This window comes from Cervus elaphus, chromosome 1 (assembly GCF_910594005.1).
Source record: "Cervus elaphus chromosome 1, mCerEla1.1, whole genome shotgun sequence".
Lineage (NCBI taxonomy): Eukaryota > Metazoa > Chordata > Mammalia > Artiodactyla > Cervidae > Cervus > Cervus elaphus.
In genome coordinates this window covers 28,943,156-28,970,961 of record NC_057815.1, presented here as the reverse complement: position 1 = coordinate 28,970,961, position 27,806 = coordinate 28,943,156, and the positions used below count along the sequence as shown (strand labels likewise).

Below are 27,806 nucleotides of genomic sequence, written 5' to 3'. Positions count from 1 at the left end.
AGTACCACGTTTAAGTATTTCTGTGGAGCAGTTGTATTCAAGTTATGTGAACATTATTTCTTTTTTATAGTATTTGGCATATGGCTACATTTAGACATTGAAGTACTTTAAAAGTTTTATTATTTTCGAGTAATGATTGAATTCTGTTGTGTATGATCATTGACTTTTATTTCTTCTTTTGTCGCTATCCATGGAACATATGTATATATGCGTAATATATGTGATTTAAAATTTTGAAAGGTAATTTCGCATTTTTATTTTTCAGAACATCTTAGCAGAACCATCAAAGTCTAATGGAAGTATGGTTCGCCATTCCTCATCTCCATATGTAGTATATCCACCCGATAAGCCTTTCCTTAACAGTGATCTGCGACGCTCCCCAAATAAGCCTACATTTGCCTATCCGGAAAGCAACAGCAGAGGTAATAGAGCCTAACAAAGCAGGTGCTGCCTTTGTGTGTTTGATGTTGTTTAGGTGCTCAGTCGTGTCCAGCTCTTGCGACCCCATGGACTATAGCCCACCAGGCTTCTCTGCCCATGAGATTTCCCAGGCCAGAATACTGGAGTGGGTTGCCATTTCCTTCTCCAGGGGATCTTCCCAACCCAGGGGTCGAACCCACGTCTCTTGCATTGGCAGGCAGATTCTTTACCACAGAGCCACCGTGGAAGCCCTTTGTGTGTTTACTCAGTGCTTAAAACTCTATTTATGTTTTCAATTTATTTTAAAATTAGTGGAAAGTAAATGTCCCGCTTCCTGTTTTGTGTTTTTTAATCTATTTAGTTGCAGTAGGTCTTAGTTGCGGCATATGGGATCGTTGCAGCATACAAACTCTTTGTTAGGGCGTGTGGAATCTAGTTCTGTGTTAGAGTGTGTGTGTGTGTTTGTGTATGCGTGGGCATGTGTGCTTAGTCACTCAGTTGTGTCTGACTCTTTTGAGACCTAGGCCCCTACACTGGGGGCATGGAGTCTTAGCTGCTATACCACCAGGGAAGCCCTACCCATTCCTGTTTTTAACTTCCTCAAAATATTTTGTGTTTCTTTTGTTCCCTGAGTAAACACCATCTATTCATTAGGACTAAGTTATGAATTATCTAGGACTATTCTTTTCATTTCCAGCACCACTCAGGAGCCAAGACTTGTGTTTTGCTTCTGAAATGCCCCCCAAACTTACTGGTCCTGTCTCTTCTTTCTCATTGGTTTGGTTCAGGTTTTCATCATTTATTGCACTGATAATTGTGATACAGCCTTTACTCATCCCCAGTGAATCAGCATTGCTGCCACTTGCTGTTTTTCGTCATCTCTCCCACTTTAAAAGTTTCAGCATCTCTCCATGCCTTAAATAATTAAATAACACTTGTAGATTTCTTATAACCTGGACTGCCTGCTTTACCAGTTTCATCCCTGTCAGCTCCTCCATTCTTCCTTACCCACACATCCTTTGCTCTACTTTGAAATATATTTTTTTCCTGAAACTTACCATCTGTATTAGTTTTCTTGCTGCCTTAACAAATTACCACAAATTTAGCAGCTTTGAGTAACCAAAATGTATTGTTTCACAGTTTCTGTAGGTCAGAAACTTGAATGAGCTCAGAAGGGTCCTCTTTTTAGGGTCCTGTGACGCAGAAATCATGGTGTTGACTCGCTTGTGTTCCTTACTGCAGAGTCTGAGGAGCACCTTCTGCTAGCTCACTCATGTTCTGAGCAAGTTCAGCTCCTTGTTTTAGAACTGAGGTTCCACTGTCTTGCTGACTTTCGATCAGGGCCAGTCCTTGTTCCTAGCAACTGTCTGCATTCTCGCACTTTTCTTAAGGTTCCCTGTAGGAATGGTGGATCAAGGCTCTCATACTTCAGATCTCTCTGACATCTCCTGTCCGCTTTTAAGGGTTCATGTGTTTAGTTACATTGAGCCCACTCAAATCATCAGAAATAATTTTGCTATCTGAAAGGTCCATAACTTTAATTACCTCTCCCAGAGTCTTTTTTGCCATATAACAGGTATTCAAGGCTTCTTGGATTAGGACATAGGCCTCCTTGGGTGTCCTTGTCTGCTTGCCACGCCAGCCACATTAAGTTGACAAGCGTTTCTCACACTGTACCCTCTAGTGAAATTTTCTGTTGTAGAATTATACTCTTTCTCTGAAACCGAGGTTATATATTTCTTCTGAGAAGTCTTCTCTACCAGCGTCCTCAACACATATCTCTCTCTGTCCCCTCAGATGTCTCCTCTGAACCCTCTTGGGCCTTTGTTCATGTCTCATAGCCTTCACCTTTGTGTGGGGGGTGATGGTCTCTGTCTCTAACCATCCTGTGTTAAAAGTCGGTATCATTGGATTGATACCAAAAACAACAGTAAAACTATAATGGATCTTACTGATTATCCTGGGGCATTGCTAAATAGTTCATAACACCACATTCCGAAGGAATAACAGAAACCTGGCTGCCTTCCATGTTCTTTTTTCTCTTGTTTCCTTCCTTCTTCCTCTCCTTCTCCCTGCCCTCTCTCTCATTCCTGAAAGCCACTTAGTACTCACAAGCAGAATTTAGCTTTATTGTGAACACACTGGATAAAACCCTTGCTAACTCTTCACTCTTAAGAAAATTTGCCCCATTTAATTTTTCTTATTCTTAGTAATTTGCTTTTCTCTGAACTTTAAAAAAAAAAGTTGCTTTCTTTTTAATACGAATGTAAAGATCAGAATTAGCTGTAACATCATGATGTAGTGTCATGATAATATCGTGACATCTTATTCTTAGACTTTGTGTTCCTGCTAGAACTCTGGCATGTTTTTGTGTGTGCTTATTTTTTTAAAGAAATTATTACTAAAATTTAATTGATTTTTGCTCCACTGTGGATTTCAGCTATTTGTTTTTTGCTTTTTGGGGTGTTTGAAAGTTATACAACTTCTGTTATTTTTCTAAATTGCCAGTCTTTAACTGCTGTATTTTGATGAGTAGCACTTTATCAATTGTTTTATCAACCATTAAATTAGCAATTTCTTTATCATCATCATTGAGATACAGTGTCTTTTAAGATGTTTCTGGGTAGAAATCCTTAAAAAACACTTATATTTTTAAAATTCTTAAAAGACCTCAGATTAAATTTATTTCAGCAACCAGTTTCAAGGCCCCATTATGGGCTAGAATTTACATTCATAACCATACTTGGATACTGTTATCTACCTCATACTCCATTATACAGTCAGTGCATAGTTTACAAAATGGTGTTATTGTGAGATTAATTTTTAAGATATTTGCAATGCATTTCTCAGTTGAAACAAAAGGGTACCTAAACTAATTTGCAAACACCTGTTTAACCCATATGTGAGTAAAATATAACACTTCTTTTATCTAGAAAATCATTAGTAAGTATAATTGCCACGATACAAATGATTAAACACAATTTAAAAGCATGAAAAGAATAAAATGCAGTAACATTTCAGACAAAGCAAGTATATTTCATTTAAACCTCTCAGAAAAACTATATAAGGTGGGTATATTGAAAATGACTGATGAAAAAACATCTCAAAGCTGGTCACTTTCACATAGGCAGTGTCACAACCATTTTTCTTCCCACTTTTTCGCCAGTTTGTTGAACGAACCTTCAGATACTTAGTGAAAGAGTGAAGGCTTATTTTAATGGATACTCACTATGATAAACTTTTTCTTTTCTACTTAGTAAATGTTTTTTTCCTCACTAATACTTGAGAGGGGGGAAACTAAACCTTTTTTAGTTTAGTTATGGTTTAGCATTTTCATTAATAAATGACCATTTCACTTTGCTATCTGAAAATCACTTTGAAAGTATAATTTGACTAATGCCATGGAAAGACATAATTAAACCGTTTTGTAATTCTCACATTAATTTTAAACTTTAGTTAGAAAAGAAATGAACAAATTCAAAATTATTACTGACATCAAAAAATGTACTATGACAACATCATTCCAAAGACCAGTGTAACAATAGCTCATGTTATTCAGTACGTTTCAAATGATAGTAATGTGACGAATGGCTTAGATGCTTGAAGCTAGATAAACAGGTATACGGCAGCTCTACTAGGCCAGTGCCTTCTAACCTTTCACATACCGTAGTACCTATGGACAGTAAAATGGTAATATGTGTACAGCAGCTGAGATAAACTGGTAGGGCTGATGGCAGCTAATCTGAGGTCTTTTGTTGTCCCAACAAAAGTTTTTTGTTTTTGTTGTTATTGTTGTTGTTATTCCCCTTAAAAACTGAGAGAAAACCCATTTTGATGTATCTTTTACAAATTCAGTGGTATTGGGACCAATAAAGGAGTCAAATTATAGCTGTTCTGTTAGATATTGTTAACAATTTACTGTGCATCTGATTGTTCTCTTTTAAAATGTTGGTTCTCAGATTTTTATTTATTTATTTTTGGTCTAGGAAACCCATTACATGTGTATGTAAGTTTTTCAGTGAAGACTATTTTCCCAAATTTAAAAAACATGCTACAAAGAGTAACATTTTATTTTACACTGTGTAAATGTCTTATTTCTGGCTTAATAGAAGACGGCTTGACTCGCATATCTACTTTTGCATTCCACTTATGATGATAAACTATTTTGATTAAAGTGTGTGAGAAAGAAAATCTGGCCTTGCACAGGCATGCAGTTGGATAAGGAGTAAAATTTTAATACCGTTCTAACAATTTGTAGCTGTTCTTCTTGGATACTTCATTGCAACTTGGCAAATAATAGTTTCTTAAAATTTTGTTGCAATGTGGGTTATGGAAACAAAGTTTTTCATACTCTGGGACCTCGGGACTATCTACATTGTTGCAGATTAAATTAAGATTCAGGAGCAGTTGTAATTACAACTGTTGTTTATTACAGTGGCATCTGGAGAAGTCCACATTCAGACGTCTGAAGTTTTTTCTCGTAGTCACACAAAACACACGTCTTCCTCCAGCAGTAAACTGCACCACTAGGCTTAGAGACACGGGCTCTTATCTGGAGCCGGTTCCGCACACACTCTGTGCCTGCTCGGCCAATCACGATATTTACCATAAAGACATTGTTTATACAGCCTAGGCAGACTGGTAAGGCGGGATTCAGTGCCCTGGTCATACAAAACTGCCTCATCAGTTAGTAACCGAGAGAACATTCCAAAAGTGAATTCCTAGAAGTTAAATGTTCAAGCCTGTAAACTTTTTTTTTTTTAGTGCTTTTCCACTGAAATCCACTGGTTTTGTTTTGAACATTGCATTGCTCTTTAGCCATGCATGATATTTCTAATTGTATTGACTTATCCACACTTTGAAAATCTGATGTTTCATTATACAATATCAAAAAATTAATTTGCTAATATCACTGATCTCAGTAGAAGAAAATCTTGATATTGGGAAACTAACTCAGAACAGATAACTTTTAATTTTTTAGGATTTTAACTTTCACTTGAATTTTATCATGGCAATTATTGTCAGATCTTTGAAGGCCCAGGCCATTCCAGAAATTCAGGACAAGCTCATTGGATTCTCGGAATGACTACTGAATTCCTTATATTTGAACAGTCTTGGTCTAACAAAAATGCTTTCAAAATAAAATTGGTGTTTCCTTGAAGGAAATGGTTTTTGTTCAGTTCACAAGTCAAACATGCGTACATCAAGACAATCGGCCTTTGTTATGTACTTTACAGATGTGTTACGTAATTTACACAGTATTAAGTGGATGTGTACTCAAGGCTTAAGATTTGATTTTTACTGCTTTATCAAGGGCAACGAACACACGACTTTGTTTTTTGTTACTGGGAGTAGTGGTGAAGAGTACAATGCCAACACTATAGTGCCAGGACCTTGATTTGTGCTAAAATTAGCAATTTTATGCAGCGTTGCTTTTGCATCATCTTTACAAATATCAACACAGTGAGAAGAGTAAATATTAAAATCTCAGGATTATTAGTACAATGGAAATACTAGTCATCTCACAGATCTCACAAGTACAGTGATCTCACAGACCTGGTAATAAGCGACCCCCACCATAGGACCATATGCTGTGCCTTGAGAACCAACATAATAAAGACGATGAGTACATGCAGAGTAATGTTTGTTTCTGTAAATATTTTTCACCAGATTTAGGAAGAGTAGATAATAGCTTCTCTTTCCAGAAATTAGATAGTAGCTCCTTGAAAGCAAGGACTTGTAATTTTCTCCTTTATCTTACAGAATGCTCTATAAATGTTTGTTGGACTGAAATTTTGATCAGAAATTAAACTGAAGCAATGCCTGTTGGGATGGAGAATAGGACACTGGGAGATTTATCCATATTTTTGATGAGGGCAGTGAAGAACGAGCAATCTTTGAATCCAAGATTTCTATTGTGGATAAAGGGTGGTATGATTAAGACAGATTATAGGAAAATTAGGATCTTTCCAAGAAGGATAATTTAATTTTGGCTATATCAAATTTGAGATGCCTATGTTAAGTGGAGGTGACTAGTAAGCAAAGGAAAATAAAAGTGAAGTGTAAGAGAGAACTCTACACTGATGAACTCAGACGTGAACAGGTATACAATAGTGAATGAAGCCATGTGTATGGAAGGATTTCTCTAGAGAGAGAGTAGAGAGGGAAAAGAATACTGGAAAATAGCACGGTTTAAACTGTGAACTAAAAAGTGGAGATAGCCAAAAGGGTAGAGAGATACCAAGACAGAAAAATGCTAGGGAAATTGAAAAATGTGTACTAGTGATTTGGGTCTCCCCCTCACCCTACTTAATCTATAGCAAATGTGCTGATACATTAGTGATAGAAATATTCTAGGTAACAAACAGACCCAACTTTGTTGTTAATGACGTGACGCTGAGATCTGCTAGGCTTAATGCACCCCAAGTTATGAATGAATGACAAACTGGGATTGTAAAGAGGAGAAAGTCTTCATTTTTTTTTTAGTGCTCCTACATGTTACTAGAGAGTTTTCAAACTTTTGTTATGTTAGAATCACTTGAGGATCTTCTTGGATCCATGGCTTTCATTCCAAGTGTTCTTTGATATTTTGAGTTTACTTGTTTTTATGGGTTATGTTCTGGACATTAGGATTTTTTAAAGCTCACCAAATAGTACGGGTGAAAATGCAGCAGAGGACGGGAATCACTGACTGTCTTATTAGGCAAACGGAATGAATTATAAATTACTGAAAGGAGGTTTAATCTTGTTAGGTAAAGAATTCAAGAGGTGCTGCCATTTGTTTCTAATTTTAAATTAATCATGGAGACTTTCCTAGATATGTTTATTGAACATTATCTGCGTACCACCTATGCCATACACAGTATGTACCATTGGAGTTTCAATTATGAATAATAGGTTCTCTCTTTCCAATATGGAGTTCACATTTCAGAGATGATAAATAAAGTTTAAGGAAAACTCAATATCTGTCTTTAATGCTAAGGTTTCCAGTTTTCTCTCATACTCAACTATCCAAAATTATTTAATATTTCAGATGTGTGTTCAAGGTTGCTGAGGGTGAAGAGGATACAAAATTTAAATCTAGTGTTTTCTGTGAAAGGTCTGTTTGTGAAAATAAAGCAGATATGTATGATATTATATTTCAATGTCACTCTTTTCCATCTTTCAGTATTTGAATATACTTCTAGAAATGTATTTCCCACTGTATACCTTCCCAGTAAATATATGAAGTTAAAAATCTCTGAATTTTTCATTATTCATTTCTACATAAAATATTTTTCACTCAAGGGTCTTTCTAGGTAATGTTGTTATTTGAACATAAATGATGCAGTGGTACAAGAGTTCACTCATACTTTTCTAAGAGAAAAGAAAAACAAGACCAATCATTTCATCACCTAGAATGTTTTTCTTTTAACTCTTAAAGTGAAGATATAATGTAAGTTATTTAGTCATCTGGATCGAAAAATCCCAGTTAAAAAACTGGAAAATAAGTGGATGGAATAAAAGTTTGTCATATTTCTTACATGAACTATTTTTGTGTAAAATTTCATTTTTGACATTGAAAATGTTTTCAGGGATGCGTGTGCATATGAACTTAGGTTTTTATGTGTTTTCAAATATAGGTCATTGGTAGAATAAAGTCATTTTTTGTCTTCCCAGTACTAGATTTATTTAGTAAAAACTTAGAATGGAAAGAGCAGCCAGTAAAAACTTGGTTATAAGAAATTCCCAGTATGAAATTAGCTTTGGCAAAGGAGGAATCTTGGTTTACAAACATGCAAGGAAGGATTGAACAACCAAGAAAAGAATGGCAGATATACAGATGGGCTTTACGAATATTGGAAACCAGAGACTCAGACATGGCCACTAGTTTCTCTCCATCTGTTTGTTGTTTGTTTGTTTTTTGATTCTTCTAGCTAACTTCACTCTATCTAGCCACAGGCTCACTTTTTCCACGTATTGGGAAACATGGCTACTAATACTTGAGTTTTACGTTGACTTCACCTTTTTGGACTAGAGTCCAAAAGTCCCAAGAAGAGAGCCATTGTCTGGGCTTCGTTTGAGTGCCCTTGTGGGTCAGTCAGCTCTGGCCAGGTTTGTGAGAGGATACTAAACAAACACATCAGTAATAGTTATAGCCAGGTTGATGTAAGAGGAAGTTACCAGGAAAAGAGGTGAATAAGACAGATAAACAGTTCACTATACTTATAGTAAAATAAAATAATGAGAAAGCCAAGGAAACAAAATTAGAAAATATAAAATACAGTGAAAAAATAGGGCGACCTTTATCACATATGACAAGTGTGACTGTTTGAAAAAACAACTCACAAGTCAATTTATGCTCAAACAAAATGACACAGATTAAAAGTGAAAAGTTGGCAGAGACAAGTAAGGAACATAGCAAATAAAAAGGATGATGGCAGTATTACTGTCAGAACAGTGTCATAGACAAATAGCAGTTTTGTATAACAAAAGAAGTAAATAAAATCCAGCTTTAAAGCAAGAAAGGGAAACACTTAGGTGCCAGAAATACAATGAATTTAAGACTGAAAGCCTCAGAGACTATTAGGAGTCTTGATATCATATAAAAGCCTTAGGTATTAGGGTATGGTAGGGGAGAAGTTGGGATTTTAAATCCAGGTAGTAACTGGAGATAAAAACTTTAGGCCCAGGTGAAGTGACTTCCTTTGGAAGTCTAACTGGAGAAAAGGAACTGGAATGACCCAGCCCCCTGGCCTGGGAAAGGAAGCTGTGGTGGAAGTCGCCTGTGGTCAGCGACTAGGCTCGTTCTGTGTGCTCTGCTATGAGAATACTTGGAGACCTGAATAGAGCTGTGCAGTGTTCCTCAGTGGGAACTTTAACATTGTGAATATCACTTAAAGAATAATGTGTGAGAACTGCACTTTTTCTTTTAATAGAAGGCTTCACTCAGATAAAGGATGGCCTCACCATATCAATAACGGATTGTAGAGCTATGCAAATAGGAAGTGTGGAGCTGGTACAGAAATAGACATTAGTGGAATAGAAAGTTCATAGACAAGTAAGTATAAAGATGGAGTTCTAGAAATGTACCTATAGATTGACATGGAGAAGTACTAAACTTATGGATTGTAGTAGTTGGAAGGAAATTCATATAATCTTAAATACTTTGATTATCAAGCAAGAAAAGAATGAAAATAATTGAATATTGTTAACACTGCTGTATGATAGATATAGGAACTTACAGTTATATGAAATTCATATATCAAAATATTTTTAATAGAAATGCAAAATAAAATAATTGGAGTACCCTGGGTTTCTTAATCAGAATGGCAGTGACATTGTAGTTAATAATGGTCTGTATTGGCAAAGACAGGTACTTCTGATAAAAGTGTAAACTGATACAGCCTTTTTTTTTTTTTAAGGTATTTTGCTCTATTCAGGAACCTTTAAATATGAATATTCTTTGATCTAATAACTTTGTTTTTCAATTCCTAACTGATCACAGGGAAATAATCTCTTTAAGTAATGACCAAAATTGATAGTCATTATCTCTTGGTAGTAGTTCTTCTCTTTGTTGTATTTGCCTTCTACAGTGAATATGTATTATAATTAGAAGCTTTTTGAGTGCTTAGGGTTTTTTGGAGATCAAAAAAATAGTCCTTTTTGTGCTTATATGTGTGTGCTCAGTCATATCTGACTCTCTGCATCCCCATGGACAGTAGCCCGTGAGGCCTCCTCTATCACGGGATTTTCCAGATAAGAATACTGGAGTGGTTTGCCATTGCCTTCTCCAGTTTTTGTGCTTAACTGTTTTTTACTCTATAATTGGGTTCTGCATGTGATCTTATTAGTAAAACAAAAGATTGACAGTTAATATGCCTTAGCACAGTTTGTGGCTTTTGTGTGATTAGCTAAATATTTTTGCAATTTTACCAAATCCTTGCAATGTTTTTATCATTGCAGTGTGCTTTTTACTTGAATACCTGGCTCATTTCAGAGATTGGCATGATGTCTTTAAATAGATATTTTAAAACAATTATCATGTGATCATAATTCCTAAAGAGTGATCCTCCATCAATTTTATTTTTTATTTAGATGTATTTATTCTTTTTCAGTAAACTTTTCCATGGACAGTATCTTACAGTATCCATATTTGTATTTGACAGCTATATTTTCTGCTCTGAAGAATCTTCAAGATAAAATTCGACGTTTAGAACTTGAAAGGATTCAGGCAGAAGAAAGTGTGAAAACCTTGTCTAAAGAAACAATTGAATATAAGAAAGTATTGGATGAACAGATACAAGAAAGGGAGAATTCAAAGAATGAGGAATCAAAGCACAATCAAGGTTTGTTTAATTATGAGGGAAATAAAACACTATCAACATAAGTATTATAAGATTACTCTTTAAAAAATTACCTTAAAAGAAATTCCACGTTAGTGTTTTCTAGTGCTTAGTGTCTTCCAGCACTACAAGATTGCATTATATTTGAGTGCGTTTTGAGGAACAAGTGCTGATGTCCTGCATTAAAATTATTGTCTGAATGCAAGGCAGATTAGACTAACATACAGAAAGTGAATGACTTAGGTCCTCTGAAAACGCTTCTAGAGGTACTGGAAAATGTTTATTATATATACTATAGATTCGTGTTAAACAGATTGTTAAACTGTTTTGTAAAAAAAAAAAAAAAACTGTTTTGTGAGTGAGCTAATCTCTGTTTTTCCTTTTAGAACTGACATCTCAGTTGTTAGCTGCAGAAAATAAATGTAATCTTTTAGAAAAACAATTGGAATACATGCGGAACATGATAAAGCATGCAGAAATGGAAAGGACATCTGTATTAGAGAAACAGGTTTGTTCCTTCACAGAATCATTCTCAAGAAAAGTTAGCTATAGAGAAAATTAGGTAGATATAAAGACCTTTTTATTCAGTGAGGACTAATGGTGCTGTTACAAATAATCAGTTCTCCCTCTATCTTAAAAGGTAATAGTACCCATCATTTTGAAAAACTGCTAGTGGAAGCTTTGAGAGAAAAGTGGTTTGTTTTTTTCCTTTCAGCAAAGCTGTAAAGAAGAGTTTGTTTTTTGGATGACCCTCATACACACTGTCATATCCTCTATAGCTTCTGCTTTGGGACAGTATAACAGCCCAGGACTGAAATTACTTGGGATCAATTATAGTGATACCTCATTTTCCTATTGTAAATCTAGAATTTGAATTCATTATGAATACTTTTTTAGCATCTTAATTTTGTTATACAGAAGTTGAATATTTTGTTGGACACTCTGCAACATGAGAGAAATTGAATGCTTTCCACTTCAGTTAGCCTTCAGTCATAGTTGGAGATATTAGACCTAAAAGGAATACTTGATTGCATGACAATATTTAAGAGAATGCTTCAGCAGTTCTTTAGTGTAAATTATATTATAGTTCTCTATACTGTGCCAGTGAGTTTATTGTGACTTTATATTCTTGTTTCCAGTTGGGTCTAACATTTTTATGTGATAGTTGGAGTGGGGAAGGAGGTGATCTGGAACATGATTGGAAATAGCCAAGCATGTTCAGTAAGCACTATAGTAATTCTCTTTATTAGGATATTTCAGTTCACAGGTTAGAAAGCACCTTTTAAAACAGTAGTGAGGGGGAGGAGGAGCCAAGATGGTGGAGGAATAGGACGGGGAGACCACTTTCTTCCCTACAAATTCATCAAAAGAACAATTGAACGCAGAGCAAACTTCACAAAACAACTTCTGATCGCTAGCTGAGGTCATCAGGCACCCAGAAAAGCAGCCCATTGTCTTCGAAAGGAGGTAGGACAAAATATAAAAGATAAAAACAGAGACAAAAGAGCCAGGGATGGAGATCTGTCCCGGGAAGGGAGTCTTAATAGAGGAAGTTTCCAAACACCAGGAAACCCTCGCACTGGCGGGTCTGGGGGAAGTTTTTAAATCTCGGAGGGCAGCCTAACTGGGAGGGAAAAAATAAATAAAACCCACAGATTATGTGCCTAAAAGCAACTCCCAGCAGAAAAGTACCCCAGACACCCGCATCCGCCACCAGCAAGTGGGGGCGGAACGGAGAGGAGCGGGCGGCATTGCTTAGGGTAAGGACTGGGCCGGAGTGCCCTGAGGGCAATCGGAGGGAGCCTTTGTGAGTTACCAACTTAAACTGTGGGATAGCAAAAGAGAGAGAGAAAATGAACCGGCCCGAACACACTGCCAGCCGTCCACAGAACAAAGGGACTGAGCAAGTCCAGAGGAGCTAGCTGGCTGCGGAATGGACCGGCCCAGCCCCGCCGGAGGCAGGAGGCAGCGGGGAGGGGAAAGGGACAGGCTCGGCCCCAAGGACTGCATCCCCTACCACACTGCAAACAGGCCTCAAGTTTCTAACCAAAGACTTCCTGAGATTCTGGATGGTCGACATCCGCCAGGAGGGTCACAGTTAGACACAGGGTGCACGTACCCGCCCGACCAGCGCGGGCAGGGACTGGGGCTGGGGACGCGGAGGGGAGAAGGTGCGCCGCACCCGGGGAGAGTGCGCCCATGAAGCTCCTGTCTGCCTGAGCTGCTTGGGCCAGGGAAGGCACAAAACGCAGCCGAGTCCGCTCTTTTGTGGAACACCCAAGGGCTGGAACCGCGGGCAGCGCAGGGCTTGCTCCATATAGAGCAGCCTGGAGCCTGAGCAGCGTAGATGGGAAAGCAGCGCCAGTCCCTCCCCGCAGCGCAAGGGAACTAGCAACCTGAGCAAGAGACCACCTCCGCCCGCCTGTGTCAGGGCGGAAATTAGAGACTGAAGAGACCAGCAAACAGAAGCCAAATAAAGAAAGGGAACCGCTTCAGAAGGGACCAGTGCAACAGATTAAAATCCCTGTAGGTAACACCGACTACAACAGAAGGGGCCTATAGATATCGAGAAGTGTAAGCTGCAATGAGGAGCTATCTGAAACTGAACCGAACCCCACACTGACCGCAACAGCTCCAGAGAAATTCCTAGATACATTTTCACTTTTTTTTTTAATTAAAAAAAAAATTTCTTTTTCTTTTCTTTTCTATTTTTTCTCTTTTCTTTTCTTTTAAAATTCCCTATTACTCGCCCATTACTCCTTAACTTTCATTTTCATAGATTTTTACAATTTTTTTAATTAGGAAAAAAATTTTTTTCCTCTTGTTTTTTTTTTTCTTTTTTCTTTTCTTATTTTTTTTTCTTTTTCTCTTATTTCCTTTTAAAGTCCTCTAATATTCCTCTACTACTCCTTAATTTTCATTTTCATTTCACTATAACCTTGCAAAAAAAAAAAGCCCTACTTTTAAAACAAACTTCATATATATTTCTAAAATTTTTTGTATTTTTGTTTTTAATGTTGTATGTTTAAGAGTCTAACCTCTACTCTAGATTTTTAATCTTTGTTTTTCAGTATGTGATATAAATTTTGGACATTTAAGAATCCAATATTCAATTCCCATTTTTATTCAGGAGTGTGTTGATTACTCTCTCCCAGTCTTGACTCTCCATTTTCTACCTCAGAACACCTCTATTTCCTCCTGTCCCCTTCTCTTCCCAATCCAGTTCTGTGAATCTTTGTGGGTGTCTGGGCTACGGAGAACACTCTGGGAACAGACAACTGTGTAGACCTTTCTCCTCTTGAGTCCCCCTTTTTCTCCTCCTCCTCATCTCTATCTCCCTCCTCCCTCTCCTCTTTTTCATATAACTCTGTGAACCTCTCTGGGTGTCCCTCATGGGGGAGAATCTTTTCACCATTAACCTAGAAGTTTTATTATCAGTGCTGTATAGTTGGAGAAGTCTTGAGACTACTGGAAGAATAAAACTGAAATCCAGAGGCAGGAGACTTAAGCCCAAAACTTGAGAACACCAGAAAACTCCGGACTACACGGAACATTAAGTAATAAGAGACCGTCCAAAAGCCTCCATACCTATACTGAAACCAACCACCACCCAAGAGCCAGTAAGTTTCAGAGCAAGCCATACCATGCAAATTCTCCAGCAACGCAGGAACATAGCCCTGAGTGTCAACATACAGGCTGCCCAAAGTCATACCTAACACATAGACCCATCTCAAAACTCATTACTGGGCACTCCATTGTACTCCAGAGAGAAGAAACCTAGTTCCATGCACTAGAACACCGACACAAGCTTCCCTAACCAGGAAACCTTGACAAGCGAATCGTCCAACCCCACCCACTGGGTAAAACCTCCACAATAAAAAGGAACCACAGACCTCCAGAATACAGAAAGCCCACTCCAGACACAGCAATCTAAACAAGATGAAAAGGCAAAGAAATACCCAACAGGTAAAGGAACTTGAAAAATGCCCACCAAGTCAAACAAAAGAGGAGACAGGGAATCTACCTGAACAAAAATTTAGCATAATGATAATAAAAATGATCCAAAATCTTGAAAACAAAATGGAGTTATAGAAAAATAGCCTGGAGACAAAGATTGAGAAGATGCAAGAAATGTTTAATAAAGACCTAGAAGAAATAAAAAAGTCAATTAAAAATGAATAATGCAATAAATAATATCAAAAACACTCTGGAGGGAACCAAGAGTAGAATAACAGAGACAGAAGATAGGATAAGTGAGGTAGAAGATAAAATGATGGAAATAAATGAAGCAGAGAGGAAAAAAGAATCAAAAGAAATGAGGACAACCTCAGGGACCTCTGGGACAATGTGAAACACCCCAACATTCGAATCATAGGAGTCCCAGAAGAAGAAGACAAAAAGAAAGGCCATGAGAAAATACTCGAGGAGATAATAGCTGAAAACTTCCCTAAAATGGGGAAGGAAATAGCCACCCAAGTCCAAGAAACCCAGAGAGTCCCAAACCGGATAAACCCAAGACGAAACACCCCAAGACACATATTAGTCAAATTAACAAAGATCAAACACAAAGAACAAATATTAAAAGCAGCAAGGGAGAAACAACAAATAACACACAAAGGGATTCCCATAAGGATAACAGCTGATCTATCAATAGAAACCCTCCAGGCCAGAAGGGAATGGCAGGACATACTTAAAGTAATGAAAGAGAATAACCTACAACCTAGATTACTGTACCCAGCAAGGATCTCATTCAGATATGAAGGAGAATTCAAAAGCTTTACAGACAAGCAAAAGCTGAGAGAATTCAGCACCACCAAACCAGCTGTTCAACAAATGCTAAAGGATCTTCTCTAGACAGGAAACACAGAAAGGTTGTATAAACGTGAACCCAAAACAACAAAGTAAATGGCAACGGGACCATACCTATCAATACTTACCTTAAATGTAAATGGGTTGAATGCCCCAACCAAAAGACAAAGACTGGCTGAGTGAATACAAAAACAAGACCCCTATATAACAATTATAAATATATATGCACCCAACATAGCAGCACCACAATATGTAAGGCAAATGTTAACGAGTATGAAAGAGGGAATTAATAGTAACACAATAATAGTGGGAGACTTTAATACCCCACTCACAACTATGGATAGATCAACTAAACAGAAAATTAACAAGGAAACACAAACTTTAAATGACACAATGGACCAGCTAGACCTAATTGATATCTATAGGACATTTCACCCCAAAACAATCAACTTCACCTTTTTCTCAAGTGCACATGGAACCTTCTCCAGAGTAGATCACATCCTGGGCCATAAATCTAGTCTTGGAAAATTCAAAAAAATTGAAATCATTCCAGTCATCTTTTCTGACCACAGTGCAGTGAGATTAGATCTCAATTACAGGAAAAAAATTGTTAAAAATTCAAACATATGGAGGCTAAATAACACGCTTCTACAAATCATAGAAGAAATCAAAAAAGAAATCAAAATATACATAGAAATGAATGAAAATGAAAACACAACAACCCAAAACCTATGGGACACTGTAAAAGCAGTGCTAAGGGGAAGGTTCATAGCATTACAGGCTTACCTCAAGAAATAAGAAAAAAGTCAAATAAATAACCTAACTCTATACCTAAAGCAATTAGAGAAAGAAGAAGTGAAGAACCCCAGGGTTAGCAGAAGGAAAGAAATCTTAAAAATTAGGGCAGAAATAAATGTAAAAGAAACTAAAGAGACCATAGCAAAAATCAACAAAGCTAAAAGCTGGTTTTTTTAAAAAATAAACAAAATCGACAAACCATTAGCAAGACTCATTAAGAAACAGAGAAGAACCAAATTAACAAAATTAGAAATGAAAATGGAGAGATCACAACAGACAACACTGAAATACAAAGGATCATAAGAGACTACTACCAGCAGCTCTATGCCAATAAAATGGACAACTTGGAAGAAATGGACAAATTCTTAGAAAAGTATAACTTTCCAAAACGGAACCAGGAAGAAATAGAAGATCTTAACAGACCCATCATAAGCAAGGAAATCGAAACTAATCAGAAATCTTCCAGCAAACAAAAGCCCAGGACCAGATGGCTTCACAGCTGAATTCTACCAAAAATTTAGAGAAGAGCTAACACCTCTCTTACTCAAACTCTTCCAGAAGATTGCAGAAGAAGCTAAACTTCCAAACTCATTCTATGAGGCCACCATCACCCTAATTCTAAAACCAGACAAAGATGCCACAAAAAAAGAAAACTACAGGCCAATATCACTGATGAACATAGATGCAAAAGTCCTTAACAAAATTCTAGCAAACAGAATCCAACAACATATTAAAAAAATCATACACCATGACCAAGTGGGCTTTATCCCAGGAATGCAAGGATTCTTTAATATCTGCAAATCAATCAGTGTAATACACCACATTAACAAATTGAAAGATAAAAACCATATGATTATCTCAATAGATGCAGAGAAAGCCTTTGACAAAATTCAACACTCATTTAGGATTAAAACTCCAGAAAACAGGAATAGAAGGAACATACCTCAACATAATAAAAGGTATATATGACAAACCCACAGCAAGCATTACCCTCAATGGTGAAAAATTGAAAGCGTTTCCCCTGAAATCGGGAACAAGACAAGGGTGCCCACTCCCACCACTACTATTCAACATAGTTTTGGAAGTGTTGGCCACAGCAATCAGAGCAGAAAAAGAAGTAAAAGGAATCCAGATAGGAAAAGAAGAAGTGAAACCCTTGCTGTTTGCAGATGACATGATCCTCTACATAGAAAACCCTAAAGACTCTACCAGAAAATTACTAGAGCTAATCAATGAATATAGTAAAGTTGCAGGATATAAAATTAACACACAGAAATCCCTTGCATTCCTATACACTAACAATTAGAAAACAGAAAGAGAAATTAAGGAAACAATACCATTCACCACTGCAACAAAAAGAATAAAATACTTAGGAGTATATCTACCCAAAGAAACAAAAGACCCATACATAGAAAACTATAAAACACTGATGAAAGAAATCAGAGGACACACATAGATGGAGAAACATACCGTGTTCATGGATTGGAAGAAACAATATTGTCAAAATGGCTATTCTACCCAAAGCAATCTATAGATTCAATGCAATCCCTATCAAGCTACCAATGGTATTTTTCACAGAACTAGAACAAATAATTTCACAATTTGTATGGAAATACAAAAATCCTCGAATAGCAAAAGTAATCTTGAGAAAGAAGAATGGAACTGGAGGAATCAACCTGCCTGACTTCAGACTCTACTACAAAGCCACAGTCATCAAGACAGTATGGTACTGGCACAAAGACAGAAATATAGATCAATGGAACAGAATAGAAAGCCCAGAGATAAATCCACAAACCTATGGACACCTTATCTTCGACAAAGGAGGCAAGGATATACAATGGAAAAAAAGACAACCTCTTTAACAAGTGGTGCTGGGAAAACTGGTCAACCACTTGTAAAAGAATGAAACTAGAACACTTCTAACACCATACACAAAAATAAACTCAAAATGGATTAAAGATCTAAATGTAAGATCAGAAACTATAAAACTCCTAGAGGAGAACATAGGCAAAACACTCTCCGACATGAATCACAGCAGGATCCTCTATGACCCACCTCCCAGAATATTGGAAATAAAAGCAAAAATAAACAAATGGAACCTAATGAAACTTAAAAGCTTTTGCACAACAAAGGAAACTATAAGCAAGGTGAAAAGACAGCCCTCAGATTGGGAGAAAATAATAGCAATTGAAGCAACAGACAAAGGATTAATCTCAAAAATATACAAGCAACTCCTGCAGGTCAATTCCCGAAAAATAAATGACCCAATCAAAAAATGGGCCAAAGAACTAAACAGACATTTCTCCAAAGAAGACATACAGATGGCTAACAAACACATGAAAAGATGCTCAACATTACTCATTATCAGAGAAATGCAAATCAAAACCACAATGAGGTACCATTACACGCCAGTCAGGATGGCTGCTATCCAAAAGTCTACAAGCAATAAATGCTGGAGAGGGTGTAGAGAAAAGGAAACCCTCTTACACTGTTGGTGGGAATGCAAACTAGTACAGCCACTATGGAGAACAGTGTGGAGATTTCTTAAAAAACTGGAAGTAGAACTGCCATATGACCCAGCAATCCCACTTCTGGGCATACACACTGAGGAAACCAGATCTGAAAGAGACACGTGCACCCCAGTGTTCATCGCGGCACTGTTTATAATAGCCAGGACATGGAAGCAACCTAGATGCCCATCAGCAGACGAATGGATAAGGAAGCTGTGGTACATATACACCATGCAATATTACTCAGCCATTAAAAAGAATTCATTTGAATCAGTTCTAATGAGATGGATGAAACTGGAGCCCATTATACAGAGTGAAGTAAGCCAGAAAGATAAAGAACATTACAGGATACTAACACATATATATGGAATTTAGAAAGATGGTAATGATAACCCTATATGCAAAACAGAAAAAGAGACACAGATGTACAGAACAGACTTTTGGACTCTGTGGGAGAAGGCGAGGGTGGGATGTTTCAAGAGAACAGCATCAAAACATGTATATTATCTATAGTGAAACAGATCACCAACCCAGGTTGGATGCCTGTGACAAGTGCTCGTGCCTGGTGCACTGGGAAGACCCAGAGGAATCGGGTAGAGAGGGAGGTGGGAGGGGGGATCGGGATGGGGAATACATGTAACTCCAGGGCTGATTCATGTCAATGTGTGACCAAACCCACTACAATATTGTAAAGTAATTAGCCTCCAACTAATAAAAATACATGAAAAAATAAAAACAGTAGTGAGATGTCTTGACTAATACATCTATTATACATAAATGTCTTTGAATTAAGCTCTGTTTTCATCAGTAAACTTTGAGTAATTCATTTAACAAGAATGGTTCCAGTACTGAAAAAATGTGATTTGTGCCAATTTTTAACTTAACGTATTCTTTTAAGGACAGTAACTGTTCACACAAATTCCTGAGAAATGTATAACTCTGTATTACTTTGTCATATTCAAATTTCTGTTAGTATGATGTCTATTGCTGTAGACTTGGTATATGAAGATGAGTTCAAATGCTTAGTGTTTTGACTTTTTATGTGTATACTTCAATTTAGCATATTTCTACTTCTTATTCTAGTTTAATTATTCTTATTCTAGTTTATCCTGTGACTGTCAGTCATTAAATCTGATAGGTGGCAGTCTTCAAATCCTTAACTGTAAACCTGAGAAAAAGAAAAAATGGTGGATGCTTTGTGTAGAATTCAGAGGAAGTGTAAATGGTAGATACCAAAACCATGATTATTGCCTTAATTAAAACTCTTTAAGAAAACCAGACTAATAACTAGTATTTGTGTGCAGCCTGTGTGTTGCATGAGTACTGTCAGAGTATTAAGTATCACTGTATAGAACCACATGTTATGATAGTATATGATAAGGACATTTCGCTTGTATTTGTTAATATTCCTATGGTTTCATCTTATGTTTTCCTAGAATTTCTCTGCAGTATCTAAGTAGTTCTGTGAAAAGCAAGACAAGTAGCCTATTATTATCCGTATTAGTTTTTTTCAGTTTTTTGTCAGATTATCATGCTATATTTAATACTCTTTCCCAGGTCTCCCTAGAAAGAGAACGACAACATGATCAAACACATGTTCAAAACCAACTTGAAAAATTGGATCTTCTTGAACAGGAGTATAACAAGCTTACCACAATGCAAGCCCTTGCAGAAGTCAGTGAAAATTTCTTCCTCACCTGTGCATAATATTGGTTCTTTTGTAAAAGTGGTCATTTTATAATACTAAATATTTTATAGGAAAAAAGTGACCTTATAGTAAAGAAACATATAGGTTTTTTTTTTTTAAGAAGGAAACATAAATTTGGAGAGAAAGTTCACATTTTACAATAGTAGCGTACCTAAGGAAGGAGTTATTTTTGAAAATATTGACAGATAAAATGTTTTTCAGTATCCTTAAGGCTTTGTATCACTTTTAAGTTTTTCTCTGAACTAATATTACTTTTAATTGATTCATTTGGAAGTACTTAATACCACTGAGACTGTAAGGTTCCAGATCCAACTTCCATGTAGCCTATAGGCCTTCATACAGAAGCTGTGTTCTTTGGCCTTGGATTTCACTCATAATTCTGTTAAATCTTAAGGCAGAGTCATGGATGCTGGCAAGCCCAGAGCTGTTGCTAGGGTGAACTCACAGGCTTATATTTACCATGCGAAAATTTTACACTTTCCTATGTTGCTTATATTAAAATTTTACAAATACACATTGAAACTCTTTTCACTGTTACCACTTTTAATATTTTTATCACTAGAAAAAAATGCAAGAGTTGGAAGCAAAACTCCGTCAGGAAGAACAAGAAAGGAAACGAATGCAAGCTAAGGCAGCCCAGGTAAGTTGAAATGTTAGCCGGTAGGCTCCTCACATTTCCTGCTATTCTTTATATATAAATAGATGTAGATGTGGACTGCTTTGATAATTTATATTTCAGAATGGTCCAGGATATAAATTTGCTGACTTAGCTTATTGTGAAATAGGCAGATAGTAAAAACTGAGCAATTCTTTAGGAGTTTTCCAGTTGTGGGCTTTCAGCCAGCTTTTTTTTTTTATCAATAGACTAAAAAATATCAGAATCTATACACATAATCATGTAAAACTTTATAGTTGTATTAAACTTTTCACATAATAGTCACCATTGGAAATGTTTGAAAGTATCCTGTGAATCATTCATTCAGTATCCGTCATTCAGTATCCCATCTTGTAAGTGCTTCTCTTTTTTGGTGGCCTCCAGACGCCAGGTCAGTAGTGAAGGTAGTGGGCTGCCCAGTAGTTGGTGACCTGTACTAATTCACTAAAGCCACCATATGAGGAAAATGAACTCTGCTCATTCGTAGCCCTGGATTTTTATCCCATGCAGTGGTCACCAGGTGGGATAGGTGAGGCATTGTGATGATCTGAGTGTTTCTCACAAACTCAAGACAATTTTGTTTCATAGGCAGGTTTGAAAACCACTGTTGTAGACAACACACACACACACATATATGTATATACATATGTATATAATTATATTTTTAAGGAAAAGTTGAAAACAGCAGCCCTTTTTGAAACCCTTAGTAATTGCTTGTGGAATTTCTACTATATTAAATTAATGTAGTTACTAAGCTTCTAGGGAAAAGGACTTGATTACATTCTCTGACACACCTTCCAGTTCTTTTGGACGTGGATTTCCAGTTCCTTTTTCTTGCATTAAGTGTGTGAGCTTTTAAAAGAGGAAGATTGTGCTTTCTGTCTAGCATTGTTGTACATGCTGTGTGAAAAGAAGAAAATGCTGAAGCATTGGTTGAGTTAGAAATATTGGCTTTAACTCGTTAGATAAAATTTAAGGACCAACTTCAAATAAGGAACTAAAAGGAGCCAGGCTAAGTGAAAGGACAAATTATAGGACAGTACTTCAAGATGAAATTAGAGTGGTATTGATTTAAAATATTGGACAAGTGTTCACAGATTGACTCAAGACATAGTTACATAGCTATGACTAGACACATTTACATAGCTGTGATATGTTTTTTAATCTGTACTGTATGATACTGCTGTAGGTTTTGTATAGGCCTTTACATGGCATTGAATCATAACTTTTATTTCTTCAGTATTTAACTTTAGGTTCTCATATTTTTCCTAGTTGCAGACTGGTCTAGAAGTAAATAGACTTATCTATCAAGATAAGGCAACTTCATGTGTTCCCAGTACAAAAAGAATTAAAAAAAAGAAGTCAAAACCACCAGAAAAGGTATGAAAAAAGAACCATAAGGTACTGGTTATTGCTTGATATAGTTTATGTGAAAGTACTCATAAACCATCTGGTCCTTCAATCTTGGATGAGTAAATATGTTTCATTCTAAGTTTCTTCATTGGGAAAATGGGGATAAGTAATACCTACTTCTAAATTTTAACCCTAACAGTGAGCTAATTAATATGAAAACATTTTAGAACTACATAGCACTGCACAAATATTAGTTATTATTCAGTATTGCATTAATTACCCTTGCTCTTAAAAGTTTGTGTGTGTGTATATACATATGTACATGCATATAGACACAGAGAATTTCTTTACTGAGACTGTAACTGCTGTTTCGTCAGGTACTATTTTTTTTCTTTCTTAGCCTTTCTTTAGGGTAAGATGTGTGTTGACAAGTATTATTAGGAGCACTGGCCGTAATGCCAGTAGAGATAAAACAAGCAGGAGCCCAGCAGTTACCTGAAATTTCAGGTTAGTCTTACATAGGCAGCTCTTATCGGCATGTGAGTAAAATTGCTTTCCTTTTTTCTTTGCCTTGCAGAAGGGTTCTAGGAACTATTTTGCTATACAGCCACATTATCGATTATGCTTGGGTGATATGCCATTTGTAGCTGGAAAGGTGAGTTGGTTGAACTCTGAATTTTTTTGTACAACTTAGATCTTTGAATTAAATCCACTCATTTGCCCATATACCTATAAATGGTGAAAACATTATTCTGCTTTTTTACCAAGGGATCCTAGTGTTGTAAGAAAGAGATGGAAGAAAGTTTTATAGGACTGGGGTGCAGGGGGAAACCTTGGTGGGATGCTTTAAAGCTGGTGAAGTGTATGTGGAAGGAAGTAATGAACAAAAACAGAGCCCCTGGTTTGGTGAAGGTATGGTTATGGATAGGAAAGGAAATGGGAAGCTGTATATTTGTAGCACTGGAATTTTCATATCAGCCCTGTTGATTTGTATTTATGTATAGATTGAAGATATTTAAATGAAAAGAAGTCACGTCCTCTTTGTCCTTACATGCTTATTACTTAAGGATTGATTCTCCAAGAAGCAGCCATACATAGACTTGAATCTTAAGTTCCTTTAGTGCTTAAAAATGTGGAGATGGTGATTTTGTCAAATATCAGCAAGTACTGGGTGATTTCTAAGAGGTGCTCAACATTGTGTTAGTTTATGCCACTTTTTTCATTGATGTTTGTGTTGCTGGCTATTTCAATACCTTGAACACCCAACTCTAGATAGTGAGTTTGAGAGGCTTGAGGAATAAGTTTTATTTATTTATTTTAACCCACAGTAAATTCTCAGTGAAAGCGTGGGGAAGGAACAATTTCCTAGCTTTTCCACTTGTCCTTTGTAGATCTGTGTGGCACAAATCATTCTTTAAAAATTTTGCCATTGGCTGTTCTTTACCCTAAATTTAATCTCTTCTTGGATTGCAGATATCTTTTGACCTACATTTTTTCTTGTATCTTTTGCTTCTAACCATGGTTCTGCTTTGCCATAGAATCTCTGAGTTGGGTTTGAAACAGTTTCTCAGAGGATGACCAGCTGTATGAGAATCATTGACTATGCACTTGAAAAAGCAGATTATGAAGCCTTGCCACAATTCTACTAAATCAGAATTGTGTAGGTGTGGGGCCTAGAAAGTATATTTAATTGGTGCCCAGTCTCAATATCTGATGTTCAGTTATATTTGGAACCCATTTAATAACAGTTCCTTGTCCAATGTTTTCATTATGTAAACATTGAGCATAATGGTCCTGGACTCTGTCCAAACACCCTACTTATGAAACCTCATTATACCTCAGACAGCCCTTCACGTTTCTATACGGCTTTACTTGGAAATGCTTAAATGGCATGAAATCTGTTGCTGTAAATTCTCCTCAGTGGGGTTTATTCTGCTCTCAGGGATCAACATAGATGATGATGTAGATGACCCAAATGGAGCCTTAACTATACGAAAATTTTGAAACTTTTGAAGATAGCTTTATTTTTATTCTTACCTCCTTCTTCTAGGTTACTAAATCTTTTTCTTCAGCAATTCATGATAAGATGTGCTTTGTGAGTTTCTTAACCACTTCATCACTCCGTTCCTTCCTAAATCGAATATAGGCCTCTCAGTGTGTGACTAGCACAGAACAGTGTCATGTTCTGGAGGTCTAGGAATTCAGCTTAGTATTGAATTCATGTTACAGGGAAGCCATAGCATCCCTTTGACTCATTAATTCCAGAGTCAACTAAAGTTGACTTTTACTCAGGTCTTTTACCTAGTCTTAGCATCAGCCTTTCTAGGTCCTGTATTTGTGGAATTGATTTTTTTACACAGAATTTTTAATTAAATGAAGCACTATAGAAACCGATTCACCCTAACCCATGTTAGATTAGAATCTAGTTCAGTCTTATGTTATATTTGTATTATCCCCAAATTTAATTTGCTTATCTTTGGTAATTTCCATTGAAGTCATTAATACAGAGATTGAACAGGGCAGGTTCAAAGATAGGGTTTTTCAACCCAAGGTCGTCTTGTCTTTTTTCAGCTTTTAAAATTTTAATTGGAGGCTAATTACAGTACTGTGGTGGTTTTTGCCATACGTTGACATGAATCAGCCATGGTATACATGTGTCCCCCATCCCAAACCCCCCTCACTCCCCCTCCCATCCCTCTGGGGCGTCCCAGTGCACCGGCTTTGCATGCCCTGTTCCTGCATCGAACTTGGACTGGCGCTCTCTTTCACAAGTGGTAACACACACGTTTCAGTGCTGTTCTCTGAAGTCATCCCACCCTTGGCTTCTCCACAGAGCCAGTGTGACAGTGTTGTGAGAGTCTCGGGTGCCCTGAGGTCTTCAGAAGTTATCATTTGTGCTTTCTGTGAGATACTGCTCAGACAGCTCAGATACTGACAGACAGCTGTCAATTTGAGTATGTCCCAAACTGTCCAGTGTGAGGGCCAGTTACTTTTATTTATACATTGTCATAAACTAATACACTTGTAAAATGCAATAAAAGTTAATTGCTAGAAAAAAATGAAATTTAAGACAAAATACAAGTTCTAGTTTTTTCATTTCTAAATTCAATAGACAAAATATCTTAAGGAGAGTCAGAAAAGTAACAGAAAAAAGAATTTCAAAATTCTTTAAGCTCTTCTAGTTCCTTTGTCTTTGCATGTGAATTTTAGAATAAACTTCTCTACCAAAAATATGTCTTGCTGGGATTTTGATAGGAACTGTATTAGTTTGGGAGAATTGACATCCTTGTTGATAGCTGTGAGAATGGTGCATCTCTTACTTACAACTCTTACTTTCAACATATTAGTCCCATACCAGTTTTCTTATGTTTGTATTCAATTTTTTTTTGAGCAGTTGTGAATTGTGTTGAGTTTCAACTTGTTTCTACATGATCATTAGTAGTATATTTGGGCTTTGTATGTTAATCTTACATTCTGTTACCTTGCTGAAAACACTTATTAGTCCTAGGAATTTTTTTTTATATTATTATTTACTTAAGCTTTTCTGTGGCATCACTGACTCAATGGACATGAGTTTGAGTAAACTCCAGGAGTTGGTGTTGGGCAGGGAGGCCTGGCGTGCTGCACCCATGGGCTGAAAGAGTCGGACACAACTGAGCAACTGAACTGACTGAACTGAAGCTTTTCTATGTAAAAAATGTCATATGTAAATGAGGATAGTTTATTTCTTCCTTTCTAATTTGTGCACCTTTTTACTTCTCTCTTGCATTACTGCACTGGCTAGGATTTCCTGTATCATGTTGTAAGTAACAAAGATGAGAGTGGACATCCTTGCCTTTTTCTGGTCTTCAGGGGAAAGCATTCAGTCTTTCACCAATAAGTATGATACTAGGTTTAGGCTCTTTGCCTGTGCTCTTCATCAGCTTGAGGAAATTTCTCTCTGTTCCTAGTTTGCTGAAAGTTTATACCCTTAATGGGTTTTGGAGTTTTTCACATGCTTTTTTCCATCAAGTGATAATGGTTATGTGGTTTTTTTCCTCACCTTATTGATGTGCTGGATTACATGGATTCATTATCAAATACTGAACTATCCTTGCATCCCCAGAATAAACCCCACTTGGATGTGGTATATGCATCTTTGTATGTATATATGTACACTCAGTTGTGTCTGACTCTTTGTGACCCCATCGACAGCAGCCTGCCAGGCTCCTCTGTCCATGGAATTCTCTTGGCAATAATGCTGGAGTGGGTAGCCATGCCCTCCTCCAGAGAATCTTCCCAACCTAGGTATTGAGCCCAGGTCTCCTGCATTGCAGGCAAATTCTTTACCACCTGAGCCACCAGGAAAGCTATATATATACATTACTAAATTCGATTTGCTACCTAACCATAAAAACTAGGGTAAACAAAGCATCTGTTTAACTTAGCAGAGTGGTTTGCAAACCTGGCTGATCAGAATCAATTTAAATGTACATTTAAATGCAAACTTTAAATGTACATTTCTAAGCCTTGACCCTGCAGTGATTGAGTAGGGAGTGCTGCCCAGGAATCTGCATTTTAAACAGTCTGTCTAGCTGATGCTTATGGAGCCAAGTTGGCCCAACTATCTGTTTATACATTGAAATTGCACATTGAGACAGTTGTTTAGTATTCAAAACAAGAAAGTTTTGAGAGGGCTGTCAGGTTTTCCCTGTTGTTTATATGACAGACATGAACTGAGTGCTTCCTACTAGAGGGTAAAATGAATATGGTAACAGCCTCTGTCACCTGGAAGTACTTACACTGTTTAATAGGTGAGATAGACATGCAAATACAGTTAACAATCTACTGTGATAAATGCTGTGATAGAGAGAAATGCCTTAGGTCATCTGAGATTAGACCAATTAATTAACTGGAGGTTTTAAGAAAGTCTTTACAAATCATATATTTGAATGGTGTATTTTTCTCTTTAATGATATAAAAATTGGCACATGAAAGAAATGGCATGTGCAAGTACAGTTCATTGAAAGAGTGGCGAGCAGGTAGGAGACAGTGGGACATAAGGCTGAGGTGTAGAAGTTGCAGCTTAGTGTCCACAGGGCCTTGATTTCTGTGCTGAGGAGTTTGTACATTTAGAGTCAGCGGGCCTAACATCAGAAGAACATGACCAGAATAATATTTTAGGAGGACAACTGATAGCACTATGGAGTCAAGAGACAGGGAACATGGGGACAGACAGTTGGGATGTT

At 36.9% G+C, this 27,806-nt stretch overlaps 1 protein-coding gene across 1 annotated transcript in view; it reads left to right on the top strand.

The window, feature by feature from the left end:
* Positions 1 to 27,806, top strand: part of CEP57 (centrosomal protein 57) — a 46,686-nt gene that overhangs the window by 15,447 nt on the left and 3,433 nt on the right. Inside the window, exons 2-8 of the mRNA XM_043897975.1 lie at positions 266 to 422; positions 10,569 to 10,748; positions 11,132 to 11,253; positions 20,420 to 20,536; positions 21,133 to 21,210; positions 22,498 to 22,605; positions 23,156 to 23,233. Coding sequence (XP_043753910.1) covers positions 266 to 422; positions 10,569 to 10,748; positions 11,132 to 11,253; positions 20,420 to 20,536; positions 21,133 to 21,210; positions 22,498 to 22,605; positions 23,156 to 23,233 — 840 coding nt within the window. The remainder of the gene's footprint in view (positions 1 to 265; positions 423 to 10,568; positions 10,749 to 11,131; positions 11,254 to 20,419; positions 20,537 to 21,132; positions 21,211 to 22,497; positions 22,606 to 23,155; positions 23,234 to 27,806) is intronic.